Source organism: Polistes dominula, unplaced genomic scaffold (assembly GCF_049000335.1).
Source record: "Polistes dominula isolate Pdom_NZ unplaced genomic scaffold, Pdom_raw_medaka contig_31, whole genome shotgun sequence".
Taxonomy (NCBI): Eukaryota; Metazoa; Arthropoda; class Insecta; order Hymenoptera; family Vespidae; genus Polistes; species Polistes dominula.
The window spans coordinates 5021609-5046531 of record NW_028300925.1 but is presented as its reverse complement, the minus strand read 5'-3'; the positions used below and the strand labels follow the sequence as shown (position 1 = coordinate 5046531).

Here is a 24923-nt window from a genome sequence, read left to right as displayed (position 1 = left end):
GAAAGTGTACTGATGCAAATGGTCGCCACATTGAACCTTTTTTGTAAATAGACATAAAAATTAAAATATCTCCTAAAGTAATAATTTTTTTACATAAATAGGTTATTACTTTTTTGTAAATAATATGAAAGAGCATCAGATGATGCATTAAAATATATATGATTCCGTTTAAAAAAACATTAATGACTCTCATATGTCCTTTACACGTCCACCTATAAAAAAAAAATACCATCAGTATGAGCCCCTTTCAAAGCCATTCAATTCCATGTGAAACATGATCTGCTACGCGTAATAATAATAACGTAAATCTAGATGGTAAAATGTGGTGACCCACCAATATATATATATATCGACGTAAAAAGATTGATTTAAAAAGAGAGAAAGGACTAGTCGATTAGGATTTCATATGTTTTTATTGAATCGAATCATTTCCTTCTCTATAATACATGACTGCAGACATATATGTACTGAGAAATTCATTAAATTGCGAGTGTTTATCATTTAATTCTTCAAGAATTAATTCGAAATTCCATCGTATAATGTACCATTACATTATCGTCTTAACTTAATGTCGATTAGATCCTAGATTGATAGCCTAATCGATGCGACATCGGCCGAACGAAGTGCAAACGAAACGTACGTTTGAGCTTTGTTTGACGATAGTCCCATCTTATTATTTTTGGTATCGTTACATCGTATGTTTTAATTAATCTTATTAACGAACAGTAAAGATGACGCAATAGAAAATTCTTGGTACATAAAAGTTGCGCGGGATACGTCTCGTTCTTTCGTCGCCGGGTCTCGGAGAAAACAGCTTTCATTGTTCTTGTTCTTTTTTTTGTATCTTTTTCTTTTAATTATTAATTTTTATTTCTTTCGTGTGTCTTCGAGAGATCCAAACTCATGAATAGAGAATTCGGTTGCCCGCTCGGCGAGTATATTCTTATTTGTATATTTAAATATTAATTACCTTTTCTTTTCCATTTCTTTTTTTTTATATATTTTTTTTTCATATATTATTATATATTCTTATCTTTTTTATTCTTTTTTTTTTATTTTCATAGTACGTGCCATCGTCAAAGTTATGCAACGCGATCAGAGACTACTTGTCGAGATAAGACATAAATCGCCTCGTTTGAGCGAGGGATCTACCCTTCTCTCTTTCCCTTTTTCTACGGAATTTTCTAGATCGTCTAAAAAGGTCTCGATCAAAATGATTTTTCTTTTCGTGCAGAACACGGAACGGGAATGGGAACGGGAAGCGAGGGATTTTTTTTTCTTTTTAAACTGTTAAATTATTGTTAGCAAGGAGATCGCGTATAAGACCGAAGACTTTTTTCATTTGTTTTATATTATTTGGTGGTCCATTACTTTCTTCTCACGTTTTATATCGTTCATCGTATCAAGCTCGGTAACTTTTTGTCGAATCGGATATGTGTATTTAAGTGTGTATAATATGTGCGACCCGTAAGAGCTAATTATTGCTTTAGAAAAAAGATAAATGAACCATTTTTATATGGACTTATTCTGAACTGATCGATCATCTAGATCGTCCTTCATGATCAAAGGATCGAATTGTTTAATTGTATTTTATTATTTTCTTTTCTTTTTTTGTTTTGGCGAGTGGTAGGACGAAATTATCGTCTCGGGTATTGTATAATAATTATAATAATATCATTAATACATATGTGCAATACCGTCATCGTAAGAAAAGATGGTCTAATCATATTTTGCACAATATATACGATACAATGAAACTTGTTGATATACTATCATAATAATATGAAAATATTTATAGCTCGATACGTAAACCTTAAAGTCTTCGTCGCTTAAGGCGCTTCATGTTTGTTTTAAATATTGGATTTTTAACAAGGTACGTACTTATTACATACATATAACCGAATAATTACTAAAGATTCATTATAAACATTTATCTGTATAATCAGAATCTAGGCGAATGTTAAACGGTTCAGATTAAGATTTGTTTTTTTCTTCTTTTGTCTCTTGATTAATTAAAACGAGTCTCTAATAAAAATCGCTGATGATGCTTTTAGCCTTCTTTGAACTCTTACTTGCCATTATGCATTCTTTTATATTCTCATTTTAATCACTTTTACACGAACGCTTTATCTTCTTTCCTTCTTATCTTCCATCACTTACATACATATATATATGTATATATCTATGCATACGTGTATATATGTATATATATATTTATATACGTATACACACGTATTTTCTTTATAATCCTTAAAATTACGTGGATACGTAATAAATCTTTGTATAACGCCACTAACAGGATACATAAAAGGATCTTACGTCCTATGTTTTTCGTCATTCTTTTACCATCTTTTGAGAAAAAAAAAATAAAGATTACTTAAAAACATTTTTAATCACACATATTTCGTAATGTTCTTAACGTAATCTCTGTATTTTTTTCTTATTATTTTATTTTATTTTTTTTTGTCATTTTCTTATGTACAGAGATTCAACCAGAAATGGTCGGTATTTAAAGTGCCGAGGAATATATGAGCCAATTAGTAACTAAATTACATAATTATGATCTTTTTGTTAATGGTAAAATTGGAATAAAGGATGTTAATTTTTTTTTCACGACGTAAACGGCGTGCATCGTTTAAATTTTCTTTTGTCTCGTCTCGTAAAAGTGTCGTTGGAAATTCTTTTATCGGTCGATTCAAAATACAGACAGAAAGGATGAGAGAGAGAGAGAAAAATATAGAAAGAGATAAAGATATAGATAGAGAGAAAGAAGAGGATTCGTAAAACTGGAGATAGGAAGATTCCTCGCCAATGGATTTTGCTCCGTAGGTGTCCTTCAGATTTATGGTAACGGATGTATTTAGGTCAACGCGATCGGTCTTCCTTGTTGTGTGTTCCCCATTTTTAAAGTTCGTTCGCACGTTCACTCTCATTCGTAGCCCACGACGAATTCAATTTGAATACGACTTTATAAAATCAATTTACTCGAATAAAACCTGTCAACAATGACGTGTCGTAAAGGAATATGTAATTTTCATACGCGTTTAAAATATCCTCTCTGTCTCTCTCTTTCTATATATATATATATATATATTTTTTTTTTTCGTGTAGGTGTAAGGGAAGGATAGTTAATGGAACTAAAAGAAATAATAAAACATCGTTTTAGTCGTAGTCGTTGTAGCCGTTCATGACGCCCACGAAAATTAATTACCGAGGGGCTCAAAATGCTAAGTCCACCAGCGTGATAGTCCCTTTTTAATCTTTTCATCTTTTCATGGACGAATTAAGGAAATTTATTAACGGATATCTTAACGATGAGATTATAAAACGGAGCCACAAGCCGTGCGCGCTAATCTTTCTACTCGTTATCGTAATTTACTTCGTTCGTACGTTACAAAGCCGCCATTTTTCAGACCGTACTTTTTCTTCCCTTCTCTCTCTCTCTCTCTCTTTCTTTCTTTTAAGGTTTTTTTTTGTTTTCTTTAGCGACAAGTTTCATTATCGCACGAGTAATTTCGTCGTGTTGGAAAATATATACAGTGTATTACATTGTTCATACTACACGCATATATGTAACACGGTGAAAGGGAAAAAGAGGAACAAAAAGATAGAAAGAGGAAGAGACAGAGAGAGAGAGCGAGAAAGAGAGAGAGAGCTCGTGGGAAATTTTACAATCCTACGACAGCTTTTAGATTACTTTCATTTCGAAGTTTCGTGCGACAGCACGATGGGGTTCGTTCGCTTCTAGAAAGACAAGCACGGAACGGAAGAAACTAAATTGTGCTCTCACGAATTTCAACCTTGTGATATAACACATACGTAAATACTAAAGTGTAGTATATGTGTAACGTATATACATATATGTATATACGTATACGGATACAACGTTGCCTATATTGATAGTATATATTATCATACACGAACAAAAACATGATTCCACCGTTATCTTTTATATATTTTTCTATATATTCTTATATATACATAAGTATATTTTTATAATTACGTTGCATCAATGAAAATCTCGGTCGTCGAACGAACCTTTAACGATTGTTTGAAATCTATAGAAAAAGAGAAAAAGAAAGAAAACGAATGAAATACAGAAATAATTAGAAAAAAAGATGGATAAATGGATGGATAAAAAGAAAAAGAGAATGATGGAAATATTAATGTACGAACGAACGAACGAACGAACGAACGAACGAACGAACGAACGAATGAACGAATGAACGAACGAACGAACGAACGAACAAGCGGTACGATTTCAAAAAGATATTTATCGGCGTTGTATCTAACAAAGGGAAGAATCTTTTTGGATAGTTACGTTAAAGTAAAAGAAGGGAAAGGAATTAAGAGAGAAAGAAAGAGAGAGAGAGAGAGAGAGAGAGAGGAGAAGGTACGGGAAAAAGACTTTTCTGAAACGACCTCGAACTCCCCATAGCCATTCTTTTTTCTATCTATCTTTCTCTCCCCCTCTCTCTCTCTCAGTTCGTCTTCTTATTTTTGTCTCTTTTTTTTCTCTATATTTTTCTTCTTCTTCTTGTCGAACAGATAACGACGGATACATAATACACGGATGACTGCACCTGATTCCACGAAATCCGCGAAAGCCATCTTTACGGTCCGTCGATCAAACGATCCTTCTTGACTTCTTCTTTTTTTTTTTCTCTCTCTCTCTCTCTCTCTCATTCTCTGACTTTATTTTCGAAATTTTTTTTTAATCTTTTTCTTTCTTTCATTCTTCTCTCTCTTTCTTTGTCTATCTATCTGTCTATCTCTATTTCTCTTTTAACTATCCTTTCCAACTGCGTGGACGTAGGAAGCGTCCGCGCATTCGATCGTACCCCATAAAAAGAACTCATTAAACGTCCATTGTAAGCTTCTCGTGTCGCGTCCAATCATCGTCTCTCAAAGAGATTTTTGTAGCAACTATCTCTCTTTCTCACTCATTCACACTCTATCTTTCTCTCGTTACTAGCCACACTTTTTAAAAGCTAACGCTGCTGAATCGACGCCGAATAATTATGTTTCTATCGTATATATGTGTGTTTCCCTTTCTCTCTCTCTCTCTCTCTCTCTCTCTCTCTCACCTCCTTCCTCTTTTTCTTTCTCACTTTTCCTGATTCATTCGCAATGATTCATTTTCAAATCACCGTCAAGGATTTTTAGAACTGGGAAAAAAATACTGCTAAGTTGTTCGTACGATTATTTGAATTCTAAGTCTTTTTTTATGGTATAAACATTCGAGACTAAATTCGAGGTCGACCAATGATAATAAAAAAAGAAAGAGAGAGAGAGAGAGAGAGAGAGAGAGAGAGAAGGAGAAAAAATAAGGGAAGATGAAATTAAATGGATATTTTTCTCTTCCCTATTTTTTCTTTTCTTTTTATTTTTTGGGGGGTGAAGGGGAATTAATTTTTTAAATACACAGACGAGTTTGTTAATTGAGTGTAATAATGAGATTAAAAAAAACCTTTTATGTAAGGTAAAATCGAATTTTTTAGGAAATACAAACGATCGTATAATTGTCGATTTGTCGACTTGAATGAGACCGATCGATTCTCTTTTTCCCATTTTTTTTCCCGTTTCGTCGGAAAACCTACCTTTTAAATATTTTTTTTTTTCCGGAAGGGGTATTTTTTTTCCTTTTTTTTTTTTTTCGGGATATTTCCTTTGATTCGCAAACGTACGCGATGGAACGAAGGATCGTTTTCGATGTGGCGCCTCGCTTCGTTCGGCGATAATTGAAGGGTAAAAGTAGCGATAGCCGTGAATCGGTCGCTCGTTTTACGTTCGAAAGCAATCGTTCTATGTAATGTAATAACGCGAATCGAATCGATACGATGAAATGTCGCGAGTAATTGCTACGATTTCATTCGTTTCACGTTAATGGCACTGCCAAAGCGACCAGGTTTTTTCCGCCCCACCGTCCTCCTTCACCACCCATAGACCTATGCTTTTTTTGTTCTCATTTCGTATACAAACGGTGGTCGTTTACAAAGAGATAGGGGGGGCAGGAGGGGAGGGAGAGCGAGCGAGAGAGAGAGAGAGAGAGAGAGAAGAGAAAGAAAAAAAAAATAACAACAAAACGAAAAATGCGTGAGATGTAACAAAAAACCGGTAATCTAATCGCGAGTGTTCGACGAAGTATACATTGTAGGTTTGCAGTTTAATCTCGAATATTTTATTATCGATTGTTTTGTGATTCGAACGATCAATTGAATTATACACCGAGTAGAGAGATTAGCCTGTCCGTGTTATTGTTTTCATCTATTATTAATAGCTATATATAGATTCCTCGGCACACGATTTCTATCGATCGAAACATTCCAGATCTCGCTAAATATTCGTGGAACCTTGTATCGTTCTCATTATGCCCTATTGCTCCGCTATTCCAGCAACTTCGTTAGATGGTATTTCATTTTCGAAATATTCGGCTGAATAGAATTCCGAAGTTTCTTATATCTATTTACAAGTTTTCTTTCTATGATAATAACATAATCGATTCATTATCTTGATTACCTTGTTGTCGTAACGTTATTTTCCTCCTTCTTCATCTTCATCTTCATCTTCTTTTTCTCTTATTCTTATTCATCTTATAGTTAAATAACTATTAACTATTGTTTTATTATTATATAATTAATTCTATTATTAATATTATATTATATTATTATTATTATAATTATAATAATTATTATTATTATTATTACGTAGGTGTACATAATTACATATCTGTATGCGTATAATACGCTTGGAGAACGGTCGACGCATTTGCGCCCTCGCGTTCGCTCTTTTCTTTATTCAGTATCGGAAATAATCAATTTTTTCTCTTTTTTTTTTGTAAAATTAATCTTTGAATTATATTAATATTCTTCGGACAGGTTATTTATTTTTGATTAATGAATGAACAAGGACAAAAAAGAAAGGAAGCGTTTCGATCTCTATCGGGCGGGAGTATATATGTCGTTTAATGAATTTGATACGATGAGACAGAAAAAAAATAATCATTTTTATAATATGACATAATCACTGTTCGAATCTCGTCTCGTTAAAGTCACTGTGTTTTTCCTATCCCTTCCCCCCGGGCCCACGTTGCTTTTTTTTTCTCTTCCTTTCTTTTTTCTTTTTTTTACACGAAAGAGAGAAGAAAATGAGGGACGATGTAAAGGAGTTGAAGTTTTTCGTTTACGACAAAATAGAAAATGACGTATCGACGATAGTAGTTAATATCGCGTATGTACCTTCGTTATTCCTCGTTACTCCTTGAATATTAAGAATTCTCGTTTCTCTCTCGTAGATCGATCGTTGCCATCAAAACTTTTCCGTGCGTAACGAATGAAGACCGATATGCTTTTAGATGCTTTTTAAAAAAGCGAGGAAAGCGGAGTTGAGTGAGAAAGAGAATGAGAAATAGAAAGAGAAAGAGAAAGAGTAAGAGAGAAAGAGAAAGAGAAAGAAGAGAAAGAGAGAGAGAGAGAGAGAGAGAGAGAGAAAAAGAGAGACAGAGAAAGTCTCTCTACGTACAAGAAAATACTTTCATACGTTATTCCTTCTACGAGTTAAACTTCAATTCTTTTTACATTTTCCGATTAAATATATATCCGAGGAAATGTCTTAATAATCTCATATTTTAATTCTTTCTTTTCTTTTCTTTCTTTCTTCCTACAATCTTTCCTTCCTTCCTTCTTTCTTTCTTCCTTCCTTCCTTCCTTCCTTCTTTATCTTCCTTTCTTTTTTAAATTAATTGTAGTTTTAAATTTGTATTTTATCTTTTTTTTTTTATTTAACCCTGTAACTACCACTAGAATTTGCGTGCCGCTGAGAACACCGTTTTCACAAGCACATTATTATTTTACAAAATTCGAGCACGTACTTACGACGGTTCTCGATTTTGATAAGATATAACAACGATCGTTTAAATATATTATTAATCGTATGGACCCGAAACAGACTTTGAACGCGTAAAATATTTTATAAACTAGAAAACTCTTACACGTTACTCTAGATATCGACGAGAAATAATAACGATCATTTACATTTTTTTAAGATTTATGTATATGAGAGATAGTCTCTGAGATACATTAAACATCAACGCGTAGCTTTAACATTTATTTCGCCAACTCGAATATTTCGATTTTCATGAAACGCGCGAAACTTCGTATAGAAGCTCTATTCTTCCATTTTATAAATTTATTACAACGATTATTCTTTTTTTTGATTGCCGTTTATCGAATAATTTTGATACTAATCTCTTCCTTTATTCTTCATTCTTTCTTTACATTTTATTTTTTATTTTAAAACAATTATTTTCTTCATCTTGCTAAAATGTATTTGAATTTTCCCCGTCTTCGCCATTTTTATATACGGACAGGATATGAACGGCATTGCCATCTAGCGATGACAAAGAGGACCAATAACTTACGTTAATGCTCGACAGCGGGTAATATCGCTTTGGAAGTTGACTTATCGTCGACAGACCATCGGTTAGAACATTTTTACGAAAAGATGATAATTTTGATGATTTACCCGTTGAGAAGAGTGGTATTTTCGATTTTGATTGGAATACATTTTGACGATCGTTGGAAACAAAAATAATTATTTAATAATCAATAAAGATTAAGAAATGATTAAATTTTCACTATGATTTTTTTTTTCTTAACTCTTATTCCTTTACATAAGTTTCGTTAATATCGAAATCATTGAGTTGGCGTATTTCTCTTGCGAGTATTTTTTTCGTGATAAAAGTCTTTTGATAGTTAAAGGGTTAACGAAATATTTCCCACTAAACGATGCGATTTTGAACGTCGCGTTTGAATATCCATATTCGGACGACGACGTTTCGATTCTCTCGACGTGTCTCCGGAGCTTGCTTCTATTGGGGGATGGTGGTGGTGGTGGTGGTGGTAGGTTTTGTCGTGGAGCAACGATTACGATTACCAACGCGTATTTTTATTTACATAATTCGAGTCGCGTGCCGGTCTCGCACGTAATGACTCCTGGCAGGCAATCGAATAATCTTCCACGAAAATCTTTCTCGCATATATATCCGATTAGACCCGACCGACGGCGATCTCGACGAAGTTGAATAAAATGTGAAAAAGAAGGAAATATAATCAAATAACAAAAAAAATTAAAGGGTAAGAGAAAAGAGATAGGTAGAGAGGGTTGGGGGGAAGAAGAAGAGATAGAAAGAGAGAAAAAGATAGAAAAAGAGTAGATGAGAAAATGAAAGAATGATAATAAAAGGAAAAAAAAAGATAAAACACGTAAAAGAAAAAAAGACAATTTCAAACTGAATGAAATAAATTGAAGAAGTATAAAGAAAAGAAAACTTGTTAAAGTAAAAGGAATATAAGAATGGAATAAGAATGGAATAAGAGAAAGGGGATGAATATTCGTTAAAAACGCGGACTGGTGTAACCTACCTATCGCGAATGGAAGTAGTCGTACGGATTTAAATAATTATGGACATTTTGAAGTGAAATCGTTTATCGTGCCAGAAGGAGACTGGTCACGAGCATAGTCGTCAGCAGCATTTCGTTCAGGATCCTCCTTGCGGCCGACGTTTTGCGACGCTGAATCGCCGCCATTTTGTCACCTGTAACAAGAAATAAAAGGGATCGAATAAGAGAAGAGTAATTAAATTAAAGTTTGCTAGACGAAGGTTCGACGGGATCTTCCGAGGGACTCGGACCGATCGGTATAGTCGTTGATCAAAGTCGTCGACCATATCTTCCGATTCACCCTCTCATCCCCTTTCCTATCCCTTCATTCACCTATTGCTTTCGCTAATCTACTTTCAACCTTTGTTTTCTTTTCTTATTTGGATTCGTTCAACACGAGTTCCATAAATTCGACGATTGAACGTGCACTATGTTCTACGGAATCGTTTCTTTCTTTTTTGTTTTTTTTTTTTACTTTTTTCCTCCCTGTTTTTTTCCTTTTTATTTTGTTTTAAACGGAGGAAGCTGAGTTTACCTGAATTAGAATTAACTATCGTCGAGTAGTAAAAATATTCTTTTTTTTTTTATTCACATTAGTAGGGAAAAATTCAGAGCGTTTAAAACTTTCCTCGACTCGTTTTATAACTTTCGTATAATTTTAACTAAAGACCAAGTTCCATTTCAAGAAATGTCAATGTGTAACCTTTTCATTTTCACTACTATGACCTTAAAATAATAGTTCTCGATATATTTGTTCCAATTAAATATGTATTATTTTAGAGATATAATATTTTGTAGTGATTTAGATATTTAGGTTTTTTATTTTAGATGAAATATCTATTGAACATTAGACGAGAACAAGTTTAAAATTCATGTTAGCATATATACGACACGAATAATTGAATCTAATGCAATTTTACGAACGGATTTCCTTTATTTTTTTTCCCGTACAAGAACAAGGGTGAATTGGTTAGATGAATGAAATGTAATTCATTATTTCATTATTCTTCGATCGTTCGTGATCGATGTATAATTCAAAGGAAGGGAAAGAGGGAAGGAGAGAAGGAGGAAGAGGAGGAGAGACAATGAATCTAGTTGAAGGAAATTCATGCGATAGGAAAATTGCGAAAGGTTGTAATCGTCGAGCGGATTCGATATTTTGTCCCTCGAGTTCTCCTCGTTACGCTTGCGAGTCTCCCGCAAACGGACTTATTGTTAGTTCACTTTGTCCTGTACTTTCGCAAGAATTACGTTAACTTTCCGCTTAGTTAGCTCAAGTACCCCCTTTTTTTTTCTAGGCAACCGGTGTTGCAGGCATCCCACACAAAATATTTTACTCTGAGCGGCTACCTCGGTTTAACTTCGTTCTTAGCTTATATCTCGCCTGGGAGACCCTACGTTAATTAATCGGAAAGTTAAATTCGGCTAGGGTAAGGCTATAAGGAAAGTAAGGGTACCCTGATTTGCGGTAACCTAAGAAACCTTCGATTTAACGATCTTCGACCAAATTATATCTTTGTATATATACCCTATATATATATATATATATATACATATACATATACATATACAATGAGTTATAGAAGTATTCCTACCCTTACTATCAATTTAAAACGATCAATATTTTCTTGTAATACAATTATCTAAATTATTATACACAGAAACATATTTCAGGATAATTAAACCTTTCAATTAATTATCATTTTATTACAAAATAAATAAAATATAATATAACTGATAAGATTGTATATTTATTTTATCTTACGTAAGTACAAATACTCTTGTGAGATTTATTTTTGATCATTTAAGTAAAATATTCTTCTGAAATAAAATTGATATCAATTTAAAAGTTAAATAATTCTAAAATAGGTTCCTGTTTATAAGAATTTAGCAAATATTAATTATTTCAAATTTATAATGATAAGAGTATTTACGAGTACTCCTGTGATTCATTATACATCATTATTATTAATCGAGTATAGCTTAGTTAATCCTTTTTATAAAATGACTTTTCCGTAATATCGTTTTATTTTTACGATCGATTCCTTGATAATCCATTTAATTGATATTCTGGAATTCAAAGGCGGTAAATGTCGTCGCTAGTGTCTGACAATAAAGTGGTTTAATTCAACTTCCTGATCAAATAGTGAAGATCTTCGAAACTGAATGAGTTCTGGATTTATGAACAAGAGTTGACGTAAACTTTGTCAATTATGTCACCGCTACAGCATTATAGAAGACGTGTACCAAAGCACAAAGGGACGTTCGTAGTCTGACAACTGGGCCGGTATAATGCGTAAGGCTTCCGTGTTTTAGTCTTCAAAGAGCTTAAGCGTCTCGCTTTAATCTAACATAAGAAAGAGAACTAGTGGTAATTGACGTTCAACAATTTTTCCACGAACATTTCGGCTTCCTACGTTTTTCTTTTAACATCAATCGTCTAGTTCAAAGTTTTCTCGATAAAAGAGAAAAAGTAAATTCAATGAAACGATATCGAAGGATTTCTATAAGGGAACATGAAAGAAAATTAATATAGAAAGTAATTCATGTTAAATCGATAAAAATAAATCACGTAATTTTTCGACTTTGATACAAAACGATCCTTTAAAGTATTAATTATTTCTATGTAATAATATCTGTTACGTACAGTAATAAAAAGTAATATTACGTTAAATGATCTATTTTGTACAAAAGTATTTTTTTTTATATTATTAAAGTATGTCGCATATAATATCAAAATATGACACGAATTATTCTTTAATTCATCTTTGTATGTATATTCAAATCCAACGTATATTAATATCCAACCTTTTTGCTAATATCCTTCAATAAGGATTATTAAAAATTTTAATTAATGAAATGAATACGAACATTATTATTAGTATTGAATTTATCGACGATTTATCTAAATATATTCATAATTATTGTATAATTATTTATTGTAAATTAATTCCCTTTCTAAAGAGTTATCCTACTAATTGTATCGATCTGATATCTAAAATCCTGCGCGTTTAAAATTATAATATTCTATTACTATTGATATTTATTACTTATTACAATTATTTTTTTTTTTTACTGGCATTAGATTGTAGAATTATATTTCTTGAAAACGTGAATGATATTTTGCGAGAATGGTTGGATAGAAAAAAAAAAGGGAAAGAAAAAAATGTGAAAAAATAGGGGAAACACAAAAAAAAAGTAAAGATAAAGAAAAGAGAGAAATGAAAAAAAGAAGGTCGTGATTTCTTAGCCGTCACGTTTTCCTACGTGTACTATCAGGATTCATGACGCAAAGCTCCGGGGCCTTCAGATTTGCAACATTCATCGGATATACGTGTCCTTCGTGAAGCGCGAGCACATGCACATTTTTACCGTAATTTACGGCGAGCCGTTCGCCCATATGTTCCCGGGAGAGCGTGAATTACGATCCTCTGTGTATGTATGGTACCGTGTAGCTACAGGACGTTAATACACGCGCAAAATTCGTGGTCCGTGAGGAGACGCTATAATGGACTTGGTGTCTTCAAAATTTCATCAGAATGTGTACATCTAACGTACATCTACTTGGATGAAACTTACGTGTATGCGTATGTGTATATTCGTAATATACACAGAATGAATCCACAGGAACGCTTCAAACACTAAAAAGGGTGTATTTTATACACGTAAACATAATTTTACAAAATCAAAAATCTCAAATGTTGTCATCCGATGTTTTCTTTGTTATTAAGGTAAGTTATAACGTCATAACAAAATTTCTCGCACAAATTGTTTTAATCATTACGTTAGAGTTGCTTCATAGCACGGTGGTCATATTAATTGGCTAACCACGGTTTCCTGACCTCTCATCATTAGTTTATTCTTTGTGGGACTGGTTTGAAGAAGAGATATATGTATATAAAGTAAAAGTTGACATATTTAGGATGCACTAATTCGACGTATTAGAAATATTATAGTCAACATTTAAAAAAAGGCACGAATCAATTAATAGAAGAGCAACGTTTAGTCGAAATAGAAAATGTTTAGAAGGACCTGATTATATTTTTGAGCCTTACATAAAAAATAAAATAATAATTCAATAGTTAAAGTATGAGATTGAGATTTCATTTGTCTTTAAAGCTTTTTATTTGTATAATTATATTTATTGTTATCCGTTCTTATTTCTTCCTGTATTTTGAAACAAATACTTTATTCTATCGACTTTTAATTCAAATGTTATCTGTTTGAAGTATAAATTAATAGATTTCTCACTTTAACGTATATATATATATATATATATATGATATGTATTGAAAGTATTCGAACGAAAAATCATTTTTGTAAAGTAACTATTCCATTTGATTTAATCATCTATCGAAAATCGTTGAAATTGATTAAATGATAGTGATTACACACTGTACAATGTAAATTTTATTTTTTTAGCTCGTTTAATTAAATAGAAACAGATACATGAACCATCGTTAAAATGAATTTAAAGTATTAATAAAAAAATAATTAAATAATCGAGATTAATTTTGGTACATATGTATGTATGTATTATATATATCTATGTATCTATGTATGTATATGCAGTATGTAGAGAAGAAGAGATAGAGAAGAAGAGTAGGATTCGTTTTCTCATAAACGTTCCATCGGGAAATGGTACGAATCGATATTAGGTCGACTAAATATCTCTCTTTCTATGTTTTTCTTCTTTTTTTCATCTTTTTTCTCCTCTTTCGTTCTCTTCTCTTTCTCCAGAGTAGAGAAATACGAGGAAAACTACGAGGCAACCTTTCCCAACGTTCTCTCATTACTTTTTCATGGACACTCGGTGCGAGCTTCAAATGGCGTGTTGGAGCTTGCTCGCTCACCTTTTGCATCATCTGGAACTTAAGTTTGGTCCCGTGCACAGGAGATAGAGGAAATGCCTTATCTCGCGAATGGAAGCTCAAACCTGACCTTTCTTTTTCAGGTAATGCTCTCTAGGAAGATGAGGGATGAAAAAGTAGAAAGAAAGAAGAATAGAGGAAGAAGAAGAAAAAAAAGTGAAATAGATTGTCTTAGGTAAAATCGATTTTTCAAAAGGGGAAATTGCTAAAGAAAATACATTTATATAGTAAAAAAAAAAACATGTCCGCATATCACACAAGTTAGAAGTGAAACCTTCAAATAAACAAGTTTCGAGGATAATTTATTATATATAGTATTATTATAATATTATTATAATATTATTTGTACTTTTAATTTGTAATTATTTATTTAATTATTAATTTTATTATAAAAATGTGCGCCTATTCGTATGCAACCCTCCAGACATACTTTGAAAATGAGATACTACTATATATATATATATATATATATATATATATATATATATATATCCACTACATCCCGGTTTCGTTTTCCCACTACATCACCGCGTTTCATTTTGTCAAATCACATCCATTCTAAAGAAGTTTTCACTTAAAAAAAAAAAAAATAATAATCGTTATCGTAGGTTAATCTGAATTTTCGAATAAAATGACAAGTGTCATCTAAGAAAATGAAATAAAGAAATGAAATGAAATCAAACGAATGTTTAGAAGACCAAAGACAAAAGTCAGGGCAACCCTCGTTATCCCTCACGATTCTTGAGATTACGTCGTTCGAAGGATCACGATGATCCTTTTACCTTCGACCCCTTTGCTTTTTTCGTAATCTAATTAAGCTTTTCCAACAAGGCAACTCCTCCCTCCTCTTTTCTTCGGTCGATTATAAGGGTTTCACGATGAGGCGTTCTGCCCTCTGAACGAACGGACTATGATTTCTTTTTTTGTTAGCCTCAAGAATTTCGACAAAGAGAAAAAGAAAAAGAGAGAGAGAAAAAGAGAGAGAGAGAGAGAGAGGGACTGAAATAGAGAGAATGAAAAAGATGGAAAGAGAGAACGAAGTTTTTTGTTCGTCAAAGCTTCGTCGTTAGTTTCGAGTTTCATTAGGAAGGGGTTAAATATATATATGTATATACAATACATATATATGTGTGGTGGGTGTGTATATATACATACATATGTAATCTATTATACGTAGAAAAACATGGACATATATTGTGTATATGTGTATGTAAGCATGAGGTATAGAAAAGGTGAGAGTGTGTGCGTGTATGAGAAATAGAGAGGTACGTTAAGGGAGGTCATCGAAGTGATCGATCGTCGAAGAACCAAAGAAGCTCTTCTATCTATCTCTCTTTCTCTCTGCAAGCTCGCTCGAGTGCTTCTACTGGGGCGTGGATCCCAACACGTTCGATCTCCTGACGCTGAGACGAGTTACGTGCGTGAATACGCGCATACACATATACAACCTCGTCACATCATACACATTGCATATTACATACTGCACATTATATATACTAACTCGTAGAACACACCAACACACACATACACAAACTTATCGGAGCGCCTATTAAAGCACGTATTATTTCTAAAAATATCCCTTTGCTTCGAAGAGAGTGTGCTTTATGCGTTGATAAAAAATTTAACGAGTAATACGTTACTTTGTTTTTTTTTTCTTTTCTTCTTCTTTTTTTTTGTAGTACACATACACACACACAACATATATCTATAAGTACACATTTGCACGCGCGCGTTTTGTGCTTCTTTCTGTTTCTTCGCGCGTTGAATAGTTAAACAACGTTGTGATTTACATTATATGTCGACTAAAAATGGGGAAAACTTTTGAAAAATGTATTTATCAATGTAACTATAAAAGTACATACAAGTTACTACATTTTGTTGTTTAGTTTAATGAACTACGATGGGGAGAAACGACAAAAAAGAAGTAGTTTTTGCTCACTCGCTGAAGTGTATTCTCGTTTGGTGGAAAAAAAGTAGCTAAGGGCTAGTGAGAAAAGAATATACGCTATAATAACAGACGGTGTTTTTTAATATAAAGCTCGCATTAAGGGGTGGCAAAGGGGAATTGGAGGGAAATGAACTGATGGGGTGGAGAGAAGACAAGAAGAACGGGAATGCGCACGTAACTTTAGTTACCCCGATGAATATATTTCGACCTTTTCTACGTCGTTTCTAGAGTAACGCCTTAAACAGTTTCATTTAAGCGGATCAGAAATGTACGTATACTTACACTTATATATATATACATGCATACGCACACGCACATGTATACGCATAATAGAGAGGCATACATACATACATACATACATACATACATACATACGTAGTTCATACATACGAATATAAGTACTCAAGCATACTCGGAAGTTGAGGGGTCTTACTTTTAATACTTTTCTGATACCTCCTCTTTGTTCATCGTAATCTGTTTAAACTCATCTCTTTGTAAATACTTATTAACGTATAAGAAGATGATTCAAAGATTTTCGTTTATTTATTCATCTGATAAATATATTTTTTAAATTTTTTCAAGCATATAAAAACGTATTTATTTTATCCTTCATAATTTTTCGTTAAAAGCGATTATTCTCATATCTCTTATTTTCTCTGATTTATTTTTGTTTCTTTTTCGAATAAAAAATCCATTCCTTTCCAATCATAAATAGCACCTCAAGAGTTCCACTTTCTCCGTTATCTAAACGAGGAACACTTCAACGTATTTCGAACTTTTCATTAATTATCCGTCCCTCTAAGAACAGTGGAAAAATAAATCAACGATTCCGAGAGATAGGAGGAGGATACCTCGAGGGAGTTAACGTTATCGCGTTCACTCTTAATTATCGTAAAAGGTAAAACGTACGCGTTTTAGATTCCGACCATTGTTGTTTTTTTTTCTTTTTTTTAATCATCCTTACGAATTGCCACAAAGATGCCCATTAATTGTGAACCTATCTATTTTCTTAAATATTTCTCTGTATCGCGTTCGTGAAATATATTAGGAACATTAATCGCTATCAAAAATGATTATGAGAATTTATTTCTTTTTTTTTTTTTTAAGAATACCCATACATTGTGCCAAACGAACGATACATTTATGTTATTCTAGTTAGACTGGTAATACATATGTATGTATGTACATAAATATACTCACCCTCGGTAACGAAGACATAGATGGATGCAGGCTTGGTATTGGACGCGTTACACGTGTAATTGCCGGAGTCCGATTCCACGGCCTGGCGTATCGTCAGTCGACTCTGGGTTGGTCCTGGATCGGTTTGTACGGTGACGCTGCCCCGCGAGGTGTCGTAGTTTATCATCCGGTTATTGTGATACCAGAATACGTATTGCGGTGGCGTAGGGCTCTGCAAGCAAAAGATAAAGAGAACGATTTCGTTTGACGAGCCTGCTCCAGGTTTACTACTACCTTCTACTATATTTTCTTTTTTTCTATCTACTCTCTCTCATTCTCTCACTCTCTTTATCATTCATTTTTCCTTTTTCTTTAAACGGAAAATGGTGTGCACAACGTATGTGCACACGTATGTTATTACTTTATCGTTAAACTCGACAATGCATTCTCGTTTCTCCAGGTAATAGGAAACGATTTCGCATCGAATGTTATAAATTATTGGACAATTTCATATTTGAAATTTTCTTTCTCTCTTTATATGTAAATTTAAATTTATAAATGTATTCGTACATACACATTCGCGTATAGACACATATTTATTTTTTTTTTAATTTTTGTGTTTTTTGAAATTAATTTTGCCTTCCTCGCATTGGTTCATCAAACAAATTTTTACAACAAACTGAAATGTGATGAAAGTAAATTGACTAGCATGGACCTTCTTGATAATATCAATCTGACGTAAATAAAAGTGATAATAAGGTGAAACAAAATGAAGAGTAAAAGAACAAAGCAAACAAAAAGAATAAATGAAGGGCGTTCGCGTGTTTTCTCGCAATATGCACCGATGCGTGTCTGTGATATTAACTTTAATCGTTCCGCTTTAGGTCGATAGTAACGCGATATTTTTCTGTCCAACGGTATTAGAAACGGTAATTACAGATTTTTCACCTCGGAAAATAGCGTGTCATCTCGACAGTGGAGGTATCATATTTTGTACTTATTATTTAAAATACAAAAACATTTCGCGTCAGACGATAGTGTGTGACATTTTTTTTTCGGTACTGATTGCACGTAGTCCCACATTAACGATGATTAAAAAATCATTATGCTTGATCCAATATGTATGAACATCGGAGGGGTTCGAGACCGTGATGAATTTTTTATAGGTCGTGTCATTCCGTAAACTATCAACTAGAATCCGTTAAATTTAACTTCCAATTAATGCGTAACGATTTAAATTACACGATATATAAATGTAATACATATATACACACATATATAAAACATTTGGTACAATGATGTGATTCGCGATATTTTTACTTCAATCTATTTCTCATTGATATACGATCTCTCGTGAATTCTCGACAATTTTATTTATCGACAAATGGATCCAATATTGAATTTTATATTCTCTCCCTTTATCCTTCAATGGTGATTATAATCATCAAAGTATCTATGAAATAGGTGTTGATAATTTAATGTCTATGTGAGATGAAAGAGAATGAACAGTTAGAAATCTTTAGATGTAGGACAAGCTCACAATTTCTACAAGAGATAAAACCCATTGAAAGGAACCTTGTTGTAATTCATTTCGATATAGAAGTATATATATATATATACACCTACATAGATAAGTATAAATGTAGTATATTGTAGATACTCTTCTATACTAAAAGGGTACGCGAGGAGTTAACTTGAGCATGAAAGAATAGCCGGTTCAGAGAGAAATCCTACGAGCAGAGATTTTCGCGCTTGACGGATCCTGGCAAAAAAGAAATGCATAGAAAGTGGGTAGGTCGGAAGAGCGCGCATTCTCGCCTGTTAAATGTTCCTTCTTTTGTTTGTTACGTTAGTTAAGGTACCAGCCCTTAAGCCGACTGTAGCGGTTACACACTACGTTGTAGTTGGACTTTATGAATACTCTGTGTTCTGTACTATGCTTGGTCGAGTTTTCTCTTTTTTCCTGCTTTTCTCTTTTACTTTGTTATTATTGGTTGAAACAACCGTACTTGGAGGAGGGGGGAAGGGTTGAGGGGTAACAAAATATGTGAGTACGTGGGACAAATAAAGTAGTCACTTTTTTTTAAAAGATTACATTTTAAAGGACACATACGGAATATCGATGCAACACATCTATCGAGAATATCGAGATCCAAGTACTGTACTTCGTAAGTTGGAAAATTCAACGGGAGGAATTTAATATTGGGAGAGAAATACGAGCGTACTCTAGTATAGACTTAATTTTATCAAGCACTAATGGATACACGTGAGTGAGCTCTTTCTAAAAAGCGAGTGGAATATGAAAATTAACGTTCGCGTTACAGATGGATATGTACGAGTATACCTATATCTATCTATACTAATTGTAAGTATATATATATATGCATATATAATATATATTGTACATATATGCAAGGAAACATACTTTCTTTCATTCTCGTTATGTATATTGTAATGTTAATCTTCTTATGTTAATCTCCTTATATTATTCCCAGTCGTTACGGTAATCTTTAATCATGTATATACTATTCATATATTTTAATGTCGAATTTCTATTATAGTACTATATATGTTCTTTTTCTTTTCTCTTTTTAAGAGATATGGAATATAAGTTTACCATTAAAATTAAAAATCCGTTAATACATAAAATAACCAGCTAAATCATGAAATAACTATCCTGATCAAATATAAAACAAGGCCGAATTATATATTCTAACTAGAAAATATAAAAATTTACGAGAAAAAACTTGTAAAAAGTATGAAAGTGAGATTTTATCCGTATATTATATATGAAATAATATTGGTTTTCAAAATACAAAAAATAAAATAAAAACGAATAATTACGAGAATTGTTGTAGAAACCTCACATTAAGTTCGAAGGTTTTCACTTGATTTGTAAAGGGATGGGACGAGTAAATAAAAATTTTCTTCTTATTTATTTCCAATAGACAAGATAATCTGTAGCCTTTTAAGTGTATAATAAAATTATTTTTATATGTTTTCCCTAATACGCTTAGTTATTTCGTGCAAGACTTATCGTTAGTATTTTTACGAATAAATCAAATTATACACTTTAACGGACACATATACAGTGGATGTAGAAAGTATTCTTACACCGATCAATTTGAAATAAAATGTTGTGAAATTGTAGTTCATTAATTAAATTTTTTATAAACGATGAATTTATATATATTCTTGAAAGTTTTTATAATAGATGTAATGAAACAAAAAATTCTTTTTTTGAATAAATTATAAAATTGACAAGGAAAATGAAAAAATTGGCAGAAACATACGAGCAATAAGTATTCATACAGTTCTTATTTTTTTCAAACTATTTATAAGAGAATTCGTATATAAATCATAATGTAAACACATCACGCGCGTGATTGCTTTCTAGTTATAATTCATCTCGTCAGTATGTTTGTAAGCGTTATCAGCATCAGTTGAGCTCAACATTTGTTAAGATCGAAAATTATTGTAATATATTATCGAATACTTTCAACACTCATTGTAAGTTGAACAAGTAAGTAAAAACGATAAAGAATAGAAGAATAATGTGAAGAATTGAAGAGAAGTGAAAAATATGCGATTTCGACGAGAATGACGATGGTCAAACAAAGGAGGAAATCGTGGTGAAAGAGGAGTACGATTAATTGGCCTCGTCACCGTGTTTTATGCTAACCTTATCTTACTTTAATACGGCAGTAGCGTGAGATGCGCAAAATGGAAAAGGACAAATTACTCTTGACAAATGGTACGAGCTTGCTACTCGGCTATCCTTCTTCTCTTTTTTTTTTTCTTTCTTTTCTTTTACTCCTTCTTCTCTTTTACTTCTACTTCTACTTCTACTTCTTCTTTAGATGGTCGTAGAGAAAAAGAGAAATAGAGATAAAGGACTGACGAATAAAACGTTTTCGTGAGCTCTCGACAATAGTCTCTCGATGTGCTTGGTTTATGGCGAGTATTGGACCAATCGCGTACACTCATGTACTACTACTTTTTTTTATTTTTTTTTATTGCCATCCGGTTTAATTAACGTCCTCAAATTCGGGCGTTAATTAAGCGACTTTTGGATTAATTATAATTAATAATTACGGTACGTACGGTTAAGTATTTACGCATTGAAGAAAGAAAGTAATCAAATAGAAATTTTTCTTATAATAAAAATAACAAGAATTTGAATGGCTTATTCGGGGAAGAATCGTTGAAGGATGGTCAAATTATTTCGTCAAGGTTGTTCTTTTATTCTCCTACGTATATGAAAAAAATCATCTGCCACGAATGAAAAAGCCGAATACAATGACGGGGAAAACGGTAGAGAAAATACGAAATCTCCCGTCCCATGAGAATCCCAATTACGAAGGTCCCCAAAGAGCTTTGCCTTCAGAATTGGCGGCATTGATATATGAGACTCGTCTTGAAAATCGTATGGTTGGATTTTACGAGCCAACCTGACGTTCTTTCTGCGTTACCAAGCGAAAAAGAAAGACAAGGACAAAGAAAAAATAAAGAAAAAAGGAAGATAATAACAAGAATAAAAAGAAATACGAAAAACCGAAAGGAAAAAAAAAATAAAAAACAAAAAAAGATTTTTCCTGGGGGAGGTGTTACGGTGTTTAGAGTAGGCTGGCCGAGTGGGACGTCAATCGGTGGTAGAGTTTTTCGATTAAAACGAAGAACGATAAATTCGGTAGCTTTCGAAAGGAAATCGAGCCGTCCAATTTCCGAACGATCGAGTCACCTCGCTGGAGTACAACAGAGTAGTCTCGTTTAAAACGCAAAAGCGGAAGTGAAAAACAGGTAGACAGAAAGGACATATACAGGGGGCGGGGGACGCGATCGCTGATTCGACCGAAAACATTTTTCGCCGATCGCTTTGCGCACATTTTTTCTCTCCTCGTTCTTTTATTATATTTTTTTATTCTTTTACCTTTTTTTTTTTTAATATTTTTATATATATACGTATATAGGTACAATATTTTTATATATATATAAAAACTCGGAGCGAGTTTTGGTCCAAAGATAGATCGAATTACTCGGTAGGTGTACGCAAACAGCAGGTGTTCTTGCGTCAGCGTACCCTCTTCCGTATCACTACTACCACTACTATTAACACCATCACCATCACCATCACCCTTCTTCTCTCTTGTTGGTTTTCATACGAATTTCCATCGACTCATGCTGCAGAGTTGCGTGTGTCGTTTATCTCTCTCTCTCTCTCTCTCTCATCCTCTCTCACCCTCCCTATGCACCAATGCACCGACGCTCATTCGCTTGCGAGCACATGCCTATATCTAGCGTAAGTTCGCCGAGTTGCACTTGCCTGTTTTGCAAGCTCGAGGGGCTTCCGGATTGAATCTGTATACGAAGCGTTGGCTTTTAACTCTCTCTTTTTCTCGCTCAAACACATGGATGTAGGCATATATGTACAAACAGAAATACAGATTTGAAACAAACACACGTACACATCAAATAACGACAAAGACATTCGGACACTCGGCATTCCGAATTAATACACAGTCCAACGGGCTTCCGATATTTTCATCGGAGTTATCAGTTATCGCCGTTTTCGCGTTTATCGCTTCCTACCGTTTCCCCCTGAACTCCCCTCTTCTCCCTTCATCCTTCCACTTTCCCGTTCCTCCTCATTTTACCTACCCTTTTTCTAGTTCGCAGGTGGATCCTCCTACGCGATCGTAACTCGCACTATCGATCTCGATTTCGATTTCCATTGACAACAAAAAAATACTTGCTGGAATTAATCGGACGATCCGGGATAAACCTGAGTACCGGAGTTACGGGGAAAGCTCATATACGAATGCCGAAGTTTAAATAGCGACCGAGAGTCGTTGATAGCACGAATTTAGTGTAAATATCAAGTTTCGTATTGCTTTACTGATCGAAAATTTAACTACCCTATTCGTCTATCTTTCTTTCCTTCAATTTTTTTTTTTGAGTGAAACTTCTTTTTTTTTTTTTTCTTTCTTTTTTTTTGTCATCTTCTAGTAATCGGTGGTATAATATTTATTATTTATGTTAATGTATATATACAGGTAGTTTAATTTTGAAAGAAATGTATTTTTTATAAGAATTTTAAATACGTTCTTCTTATATATTCTAATATAATAATTTGTGTGAGAGAGAGAGAGATAGAGGAAAGAAAGAAAGAAAGAAAGAAAGAAAGAGGGGTAGAGAAGGGAAAGAGAAAGGTAGAAAGAGACAGAGAGAAAGAGAGAGAGAGAGAGAGAGAGAGAATTCGAGTCGTTGCCTGCAGTCGTATTCTAATGAATTGTTTCACTGTAGAAATTTACAGAAGAGCTTGGCGGTTAGCCTCGAGGTTAGTTCTCGTTCCTTTGGATGCTATCCAAGGTGAAAGGAGATGAAGATATAGAGAGACACATGGGTAGGAAGACTTACAGAGCTGCGTATTTGTAATCTCAAATCTCCGTGCGGCTTTTACATATTAAATCAAACAAAGCAAAATGATCAGGAACATTTCACGAAGTGCCTGTCTTCTATCCTGTATAGGGTACAAAGGATGATGATATCTTGTTAAAGGATCGTTAATCGATATCTTCCCTTCATTGATTCTACTATCAATTTCGTTGAGTTCTCATAGAAGGAAGGAGAATTAATTTCAGGGTTTGTAGTACTTCTAATGCTGGAACAATGCATGAACTTCTTGCGAGTAGGGGGAGTAGGTTCTTGTTTCTCTTGGTCGTGGTAAAAGTCGACGCGAGAACGACATTGTGCAGTCCCACGTGTATGCCGTTTCGGTAATTAGTGAGAGAGCATTACCCTCACAGTAGTAGTAGTACATAACCCTTAAACAGTCCTCTAACTAAAAGTTACAATTATTAAGGGAATGCAGTTGGCAGCTTTAAAGCTTCTTCCTTTTGAAAATGGCCCGCAGAGTAACTGGAAGGGGGAAATTAGTTTTTTTTTCTTTTTCTTTTTCGTTTCGTTTTCCTTTCTCTTCTTCTAATCTCGTTTAGATATTTCTTCTCTTTCTTTCCCCTTTATATTCTTCTTTTAAGTAAGATACGGTCGATCATTCCCTCGAAAATTCACGCTAAAGTAGAATCAATAAAAGGGGAAACTTATCGAGAGGGTCTAGGAGGGTAAGTTTTCTCGAGAGTAAAATCTTGCCTCAAATGGATACAAGTCTACTACTCGAGCCTCATCCTAATGTTTACCTTCGTGAATAACCACGAAAGAAAAATCAATCAGTACGATGGTACTATTTGTTTACTCGATTAATTTTTCCCCTTTCTTTTTTTTTCTTAAAGAGAAATGAAGTTACAATAAGATAAGTCAAAGTTAAAGTACATTTGATGTTGTATCCTAAATTGAGGAAGATGATAGGGAAGGTGGAAAGGGATCTTCTTCCTTGATCGGAGCAAACTATAACTCGAGCGAAAAGTCAAATTAGAGAAGCGAATGGAGATTAGGAAGAATCTATAGAGATAGTTGATAATAAGGGCG

At 33.5% G+C, this 24923-nt stretch overlaps 1 protein-coding gene across 1 annotated transcript in view; it reads right to left on the bottom strand.

Annotated features, from left to right (window-relative positions):
- Positions 1-394: 394 nt before the first annotated feature.
- The window catches only part of dpr12 (defective proboscis extension response 12), a 231958-nt gene continuing 207429 nt past the window's right edge, over positions 395-24923 (bottom strand). Inside the window, exons 6-7 of the mRNA XM_015334504.2 lie at positions 17460-17670; positions 395-9595 (exon numbers count right to left, since the gene is read on the bottom strand). Coding sequence (XP_015189990.1) covers positions 9486-9595; positions 17460-17670 — 321 coding nt within the window. The 3' untranslated portion in view covers positions 395-9485. The remainder of the gene's footprint in view (positions 9596-17459; positions 17671-24923) is intronic.